This window comes from Ranitomeya imitator, chromosome 2 (assembly GCF_032444005.1).
Source record: "Ranitomeya imitator isolate aRanImi1 chromosome 2, aRanImi1.pri, whole genome shotgun sequence".
NCBI lineage: Eukaryota > Metazoa > Chordata > Amphibia > Anura > Dendrobatidae > Ranitomeya > Ranitomeya imitator.
The window spans coordinates 48076069-48085308 of NC_091283.1; the positions used below are offsets into that span (position 1 = coordinate 48076069).

The window sequence follows — 9240 nt, forward strand, 5'->3', positions numbered from 1 at the left end:
TCCTAAGACCTACCCCAAAAGAGAGCAACCAAAACTGCAAGCACAGCTCACCGCCACAACTCATATGAATTGCAAAAAACAGCAAAGTCCTGAGCTGGGAACAGGGTAAATTTGCCCGCCTGATTCTGAAGGAAATTATCTGAATACTTCCTAGTCACCCCCTGACAACCAATCCCTGCTAACTTACACATCAAAATGGACACAATCCCACAACTGCCTAGTACCAGACACGGCAGCATCTTGCATTGCCTGGAAACCGGGGCTCACAGCGTAACATGTTCCCCAGGCAGTGAAATTGGTGGGAGGTACAGTATCCCACGTCTCCACACATCCTACCAGAACGCAATGCTCCATAAGATTGGGGTGGCATCCCTGTGCGTGGTAGCTCTGGATCCATGGTGAACAGACACCTTACTGATAACCAGGGAAGGCTGACAGTGTACCCTCTCAGGGCCAACAGGACAATGACAATGTTTGACCAAGGTGTCTATTTTGGTGGTCCTTATATAGGCCAAGGGAGATAATCACAAGGTTTAATGCTGGGCCATCTGAAAAGCCCAACATCAAGCACAACAGGATTTAGCTGACTGGTGTGAGCTTTGATCCAGGACAGGGGTTAACAGATATGTTGTGCTATATTATGTAATCTCTTATACTATATGATGGCTGTGAGACATTATTGGGAAGCACACCTGGCCACTCCTGAGGTAACTTTTCTGACTGAAGGAGCCATCTGCATTCTGTAAAATAGTTTCGTTTGAATCAAATTGTAATTGTTTGATTATACCGGGACCTGCAAAATTCGACTCCAAGTTGAGTCACAACTAATCATTTACTATACATATTACCGGTATCTTACCAAGAAGATGTGTTACCTTGTACTTCTTGGTCTTGGCATGGTGACATTTTCAAAAGAACTAATTTTTGGTTTTGAAATAGCACTATACTGAAAAGTATGAAAACATGTTCTTTGATCCATTTTGGAAATTTCAGAGAAGATCCACAAAGAGATTGATCGTGTAATAGGGAAAGATCGCTGCCCATCAATAGAAGACAGGAGTAAAATGCCATATACCGAAGCCGTAATCCACGAGATCCAGAGATTTGCTGATATCGTACCTATTGGAGTTCTCCATGCTGCCAGCAAGGACACAACCTTCAGAGGATATCACATTCCTAAGGTACAACATACTTTTCTTATCGATCACATCTGACAATTATTTTTCTATTTGGCATCAGTTTAAGTGTGTGCCATTGTAAATTTTCGGTCATAGTTCAACATTATTTCAGGGGCCATGCATTTTCCTACTCATTCTCCACCCCTCCAACCCTTGGTCCTCGTCTTTCTCACACAGTGAGAAAAAATTAAACATTTTAGTTCCCACGACAGTTGCTTATTTTTCCACGAGTCTGGACAGTTTACTGATTTTACGCGAACGTACTGACCAATCCAGGAAACTTGGCAAGTATGACTTCTTATCTCATCAGCTGTTTCTATCTCTTATGTTTATGAACCATGCTCAACATTTCACATGTTCTCTTATTTAACTATTACTCTACTCTTATTTATACAGTAACTCAGAGAAACCAAGGTTATCTCTTGTGAAAAAAGTTGTTTTGATCTTTTTAATGTCTCTTCCTATCAGCTGCTACCTAGATCTCACTTTTAACACTTCAGTTTTCTATATCTATATATTTCCTTTCAGAAAACCGTATTGCTTCCAGTCTTGACATCTGTCTTAAAAGACCCCAAATATTTCAAAAACCCAGTGGAGTTTGATCCTGGAAACTTCCTTAATGAGAAAGGCGAGTTTCAGAAAAGTGATGGGTTTATGCCATTCGCTGCAGGTAAGAAACTATTTCTTGATTATGGCAAAAAAAAAAATCATCTGTAAACTGTGACTGAATTTAAGCTTCAAATTATCTGAGGTTTAGAATGTGAGACTATCCTAGTTTGATATGCTTCGTAGATACAGTCTGAGTTTAAAGAAGTCTAAAATATGACTTGATATGCCTTTGTTTTTACAAACACACCTTATTCATAATATTACTGCGAGAGATTAGTGAACCTCTTGACATTCGGTTTGGAAAGATTTAAATGCCGACTTGTTCAACGAATGTAACCGAATGTCAAAAGCCCCTGTGGTTGTCATTGTCGATCTATCAGATAACGGACTGAGCTCGCAGCTGTGACAGGAGGTAAAAGGTTTATCTCCGGTCACAGGCATCTGCGGATGTGACTACAGCTCCTATCAGCATACACCTACTGTCGCTGATAATGGCTGGAGCAGGTGCCCCTGATGGAAGTATTAATTTATATATGCCTACAAAGCCGTCCATAATCTCTCTCCTCCATGTATCGCCGAACTAATCTCCCAATATCTTCCAAAGCATAATCTGCGGTCCGTCCAAAACCTGCTTCTCTCCTGTGCACTCATATGCTCCTCACCCAATTGCCTCCAAAACTTTTCCCAAATATACCCCATCCTCTGGAATTCTGTGCTTCAACATGTCCAATTATCTGCAACATTTGGAACTTTCATTGCGGAACTTGAAAACCCAACTCTTCGAGAAAGCTTATAGCCTGCAATGACCCCGCTGCCACCTCACCACTACCAATCTTCTCAACCTAATGTCTCCTTTCCCATTATTTTGCAGACTATAATCCCACAAGGGCATGGTCCTCACCCCTCTGTCACTGTTGGTTTGTAGGCAGGTATACAGATGCAGTAACGCTGAGATGCAGAGCAAGGGTTAACAAGAGTGTGATTTAATTTACAGTAATAAACTCCTCACAGGGAGATAACAGGGAGATAGCAGAATGTAGAATGTAAGTCCGCAAGGACAGGGTCCTCTCCCCTCTGTACCGGTCTGTCATTGTAAATTTGTTTACTGTGAACGATATCGATAACCCTGTATATAACCCCTCTCTCATGTACAGCACCATGGAATTAATGGTGCTATATAAATAAATAATAATAATAACAGGAAGGGGGAAAGCTGGTGGAAACAGTGTAATTGTGATGCAACCCAACAGTCTTGCTGTCAAATTTAACTTATCGTGACTCCACTGTCCTTTAGTCGCTTGTGGTCCAGTGGATGACGGAATGCCGGAGGTGGCCAACACTGCTTCTTCAGGTTTCCCTGCCCAACACATGGTCCTTCTTCTGGAGGAAACGGGCCGTCACTGGTTTTGCCCGTTGTGCCCCTAGTCCAATAAACTGCAGAGATGAAGTGTGGAACTCTGTACAAGTTTCTACTCGGCGTGTGCTCCGCTGCGCACCCGACGATAGCTGGACACATGGTACCCCATGATGCTGCTCCTAGCGCTCCTTCCTCAGTACACCCGTGCCGCGCTGCCTCGCCCGATGCCCGTCTCTCTGCATGCTCACTGGAACTCGGGAGCCCTCACTGAACCCCTCCCGGGTCTCTGCTCCACGCTTCACCTCACTTTTCAGAGCGCAGCCGTCCCCTGCCTTCTCTCTTTTCCATCGGGAACTCTCTGCCTTTTCTCTCTCTACACTCTCTCTCATTCCCCTGCTTTCCACTTCCCTTCTCCCCAGGTCATGGGTTCTGTCCGGCTCGCATTTCTTTCCCCAGTGGTCGGTGCTCATAGCAAGTGAGCAATTCTGCTATATAGAGGCGATCTTATCATTGCCTGTATGTAGCAGAGCCGATCGGTTTGTGGCAGCTTCTAGTCTCCCATGGAGACTATTGAAGCATGCCAAAAGTAAAAAAAAAAAATGTTAAAAACATTAAAAAAAATATAAAAGTTCAAATCACCCCCCTTTCGCCCCATTCAAAATAAAGCAATAAAAATATCAAACATATACATATTTGGTATCAACGCATTCTGAATCGCCCTATCTAGCAGTAAAAAAAAGATTAACTTGATCGCTAAACGGCGTAGCGAGAAAAGAGGAAAAAAGTCACAATGCCAGAATTACGTTTTTATGGTTGCTGCAACATTGCATTAAAATGCAACAATGGGAGATCAAAAGATCGTATCTGCAGCAAAATAGCATCTTTAACCCCTTCCCACCGCGGCCCTTTTTCGTTTTTTTGTTTTCGTTTTTTGCTCCCCTCCTTCCCAGAGCCATAACTATTTTATTTTTCCGTCAATATGGTCATGTGAGGGCTTATTTTTTGTGGGACGAGTTGTACTTTTGAACGACACCATCGGTTTTACCATGTCTTGTACTAAAAAACAGGAAAAAAATTATCTGTAAATATATAACTGAATTCAAGCTTCAAATTATCTGGAGTTTAGAATATGGGTCTAGTCTACCTTGATATGGTTGGTAGATATAGGTTTGGTTTAAGGAAGAACAAAGGTATGACTTGATATGACTTTGTCTTTACAAACCCAATATGGTTCTAATGTTACAACCATAACAGTTATGATCTGCAGTTTTCCTATGGCATCATGTCTCGAGACTGAACATGTGCAATTTTTAAGCAACATCTTACAAGAGGTCTGAGCTTTTGTTCTTAGGCTAGGTTCACATTGCGTTAGTGGGTGTCCGCTAACGGACTTCGTTACATAGCGCAATTGTTGCAATTAACGCTGTGTAACGTATTGGTTAGCGCACCCATTGACTGCAATGTGCAAACGGATCGCTAACGCATCGCAAACGTATGCCATTTTTGGCATGTGTCTGCAATGTGCCGTTAGTTTCGGACGAACCTCGAACGCTGCTTGCAGCGTTCAGGGTCCGTTCCTCGCTAGCGCAGATCGGGCATCTGCACTAGCGGGATTGACGAACGCAATCCCTTTATGGACATTGCGTTAGCGCAATCCGTTAGCGTATCTGCTAAACGGATTGCACTAACGCAATTTGAACCTAGCCTTAGGAGAAAGTTTCTGATTTGACATTATGATAGATAGGACAAAAAAACTAAAGGTCATTAAAAGAAACATGGCCAAACCCACTGATTTAGGTGACATCAGATAGCCATCTGTTGTATATGAGGCTTTCCCATTTCTCTCCCAAGAGATGATATCAGCAGCAGAGATGGACCAACCTGAACTGTTCGGGCCCAGCCCCCAAACTTGAACTTCCCAATGAAGTCAGTGTTAATGTTAAAGTTCGCCACCCCAAACACTGGGTGTTTCTCCTGCTATCATCTGCATGACAGCACGAGGAACACCGGCGGCTCTGATCAGGGGTAAGATCAATACCACTAGTCAGAGTGCTGCAGTTCAAAATAAGAAATTTTTCATGGTGAACTCACTGAAGCTCAGTGCTGCACCATGAGACTTTTTCTCACAGTGCTAGCAGTGAGCTTTCTGAGGTCACTGTAGATCATTGGCCTGGCTGCGAACTCAGCTGCAATGACCTGCTGTTACTTCGATGACATCACCAGTAGTCACTGAGGCTGCAATCACAGCAGCTCATTACCCCATGGTTTTCAGCCTGGATGATCATCAGACAGGTGAGGGATATGGTTTATTAGTTCGTTTTTTCTTAGAAAAAAAAAACAAAACATCATACTCACCTCGGTGCTGGCAGTGCATCTCGTTCCGGCAGCTGGCGCCTGCCTGCAGCTCTCCTCTCCTGTCACGTGGTACCGCTCATTAAGGTGATGAATATGAACGTGTCTCCACTCCCATAGGCATGGAGCGCATATTCATCACCTTAATGAGCAGTACCACGTGACCGCTGAGCAGAGGAAGAGTTGCAGGCAGGCGCCGGCGGCCGGAACGAGATGCAGTGCCAGCACCCAGGGCACGCAGGTAGGTGAGTATGATGTTTTGCTTCAATATGAAACATGCACACAGGGATCTACTATATAATTGTCTAAGTGTCACTTCCGTCTGTCTGTCCTTCTGTCCGTCCTTCTATCTGTCACAGATATTCATTGGTCGTGGCCTCTGTCTGTCATGGAAATCCAAGTCGCTGATTGGTCGTGGCAAAACAGCCACGACCAATCAGCAATGGGCACAGTCTGGAAGAAAATGGCCGCTCCTTAGTCCCCGCAGTCAGTGCCCGGCATCCACATACTGCCCTCCGGTCACCACTCACACAGGGTTAATGCCACGGGTAACGCACTCCGTTACCGCCACTATTATCCCTGTGTGTCCCCAACTTTGTACTATTGATGCTGCCTATGCGGCATCAATAGTAAAAAAATGTAATGTTAAAAGTAATAAAAAAACAAAAAACCTGCTATACTCACCCTCCGTAGTCCGCCGAGCTGCTCTCGCCTGCCGCCATCTTCCGTTCCCAGCGATGCATTGCGAAATTACCCTGAAGACTTAGCGGTCTCGCGAGACCGCTAAGTCATCTGGGTAACTTCGCAATGCATCCTGGGAACGGAAGATGGCGATAGCCGCGCGCCTATCGCTGGAGCTTCGGTGGATCCCAGGGGTGAGTATATAACTATTTTTTATTTTAATTATTTTTTTAACAGGGATATGGTGTCCACACTGCTGTATACTACGTGGACTGTGTTAGATACTGCGTGGCTCTGTGCTGTATACTACATAGGCAGTGTTATATACTATGTGGGCTGTGAGATATACTCCGTGGACTGTGCTAGATATTACATGGCCACTGTTATATACTGTCTGGGCAGTGTTATATACTACGTGACTGGACAATATACTACATGACTGGGCAATATACTGCATGGCTCTGTGCTGTATACTACATCGCTGGGCAATATACTACGTGGCTGGGCAATATACTACGTGGCCCTGTGCTGTATACTATGTGGCTCTGTGCTGTATACTACGTTGCTGGGCAATATACTACGTGACTGGGCAATATACTACGTGACTGGGCAATATACTACGTGACTGGGCAATATACTACGTGGCTGGGCAATATACTACATGACTGGGCAATATACTACTTAGCTGGGCAATATACTACGTGACTGGGCAATATACTACTTAGCTGGGCAATATACTACGTGGCTGGGCAATATACTTCGTAGCTGGGCAATATACTACGTGGCTGGGCAATATACTATATGGCTGGGCAATATACTTCGTGACTGGGCAATATACTATGTGATTGAGCAACATACTACGTGGCTGGGCAATATACTACATGGCTGGGCAATATACCACTTAGGTGGGCAATATACCACGTGACTGGGCAATATACTACGTGGGCTGTGCAATATACTATATGGCTGGGCAATATACTACGTGACTGGGCAATATACTATGTGATTGGGCAATATACTACGTGGCTGGGCAATATACTAGGTGGCTGGGCAATATACCACTTAGCTGGGCAATATACTACGTGCCTGGGCAATATAGTACGTTGGCTGTGCAATATACCACGTGGACATGCATATTATAGAATACCCGATGCTTTAGAATCGGGCCACCATCTAGTAGGGTATAAGGAGGCATGCATACAGGGACGGAACCGGGGAGGCATTCAGACCAGGACAGGTAAGGGAGAGCCATGCATAGCAGGACAGGGATGAGGGGTCAATGCATACCCGGCTTATACTTCAATAAGCTTACCCAGTCAATAAGCTTACTCAGTTTTCCGTGGCAAAAGTAGGTGCCTCAGCTTATACTCGGGTCGGCTTATACCCGAGTATATACGGTAATCATTACAATCTGATTGAAATCACTACTCATTCTGGGGTATTGCAAACTTAAAGGGGACCTCCTGCTCTTACAAAATTTATTTGAAAGACAATTGAAAATATTTTTTTTACACCACACAACTTTTTAAGCATAGCTTGACTTCTTATTTTGCACGCTTAATCTGTTTTCTCAGGCAAACGTACGTGTATGGGAGAAGGCCTGGCTCGCATGGAGCTCTTCCTCTTTCTAACCACCATACTGCAGAAGTTCACCTTGGAACCCACTGTAGACAGAAAGAATCTGAGCATAAGACCCGAGCCCAACACCAATGCTTCAAGACCTCAGTCATATCAAATGAATGTCGTCCCTCGTTTCTGAGCTGAGGATGAACTTCTTGCACAATGGAAACTTATAAGATCCAGAACTAACACAGAAAGCTTCTCTAAAATTGCAAGGATGCCAACTTATAAAACACTATTGAGAGTTTTCTTCACACAAAAAATAACATTTATATTATTTTTTGTATTTTAAGTGTTCTTATGCCATAATATTATTCTACACAATGTAATACAATTTTCAACATCTCTAATTATTTTATGTTGATGAAAATCTTGGACCATAAAGTGTCTATTGTCACTAATTGTGTCTATTGCACATCTTCTGTTCTGTTTTCACAATTATTTCTTATATTGAGGTTTGTCTGATATCTACTACTTTTTGGAACATAGTTGCATAACTTTAGCTTTGTTCACATGTGCATTTGGACTGGTATAATGATAGACACTGTCATAGATGTAGTGGTAAAATCTGTAAAGCCATCTCTAGAGATGAGAAGTGACTCCCTCATATTGAACATTGAAATATGGCTTAATTATAGCCCGGGAAAAGTACAAGAGCTAGCACTTCATTGTGCATTTTTGAAACGCGTTGACCTTGTAAACCTGTTTTATGAATAAATGTTATCCTTTGGAAACCATTGTGTATTCTTCAGCAGCAGCGCAGGAGTGACATCTCCTTCCGGATTATTTTGTATTGTTTGGGCCTTCTAGTGACCAATGTCCTTGCAGAAGCTAATAGCTATGTCATGCCAGTTACATGCTTTTTTCTACCAGTTAAGACCCTATTGCGTTTTTTTCTTTCTCAGTTTTGTTGTGTGAAAGGAGTTAGGCACGTGCAATGAAGCTTTTCGCTTCAACTTGTAGGATGCCACATTGATCTGCTTGAGGACCTCGAAAGAACTAATGAGGCAGGGACCCAACTTGTAAGATGGCATCTTCGGGCGTATGTATTTTGAGAAGAGACACACCTTATTTCCTGACTGGAAGGTGGGTGGATCCAGACGTCACTTTTTGCCCAACGTCTTCATCAGTTCAGATGACTTCTCCAGAGTGACTTTGGTATCACTCCAGATCTTGGAGAATTCTTCAGTGAGAGCGTCGGCTGCAGGGACACCAAAAGAGAAATACCAGGCTGGTGACCATAGACGATGAAGAATGATGATCTCACGGAGGCCTCACTTACATGATTATTATAAGAGAACTCCGCCCAAGGCAGCAGCTTGACTCAGTTGTTGTGGTGCACATTTGTGAAACCCCGCAGGATGTTAGACAGAACCTGGTAGACTCTCTCAATCTGGCGATTAGACTGAGGGTGATAAGCAGAAGAGAAGTCCAGGACTACGT

General features: G+C 43.6%; 1 protein-coding gene across 1 annotated transcript in view; it reads left to right on the forward strand.

Moving 5' to 3' along the window:
- Nucleotides 1-8531, forward strand: part of LOC138661760 (cytochrome P450 2A4-like) — a 40794-nt gene extending 32263 nt beyond the window's left edge. Inside the window, exons 7-9 of the mRNA XM_069746656.1 lie at nt 994-1181; nt 1707-1848; nt 7752-8531. Of these exons, the coding sequence (XP_069602757.1) occupies nt 994-1181; nt 1707-1848; nt 7752-7936 (515 nt within the window). The 3' untranslated portion in view covers nt 7937-8531. The remainder of the gene's footprint in view (nt 1-993; nt 1182-1706; nt 1849-7751) is intronic.
- The last annotated feature ends 709 nt before the right edge of the window (nt 8532-9240 follow it).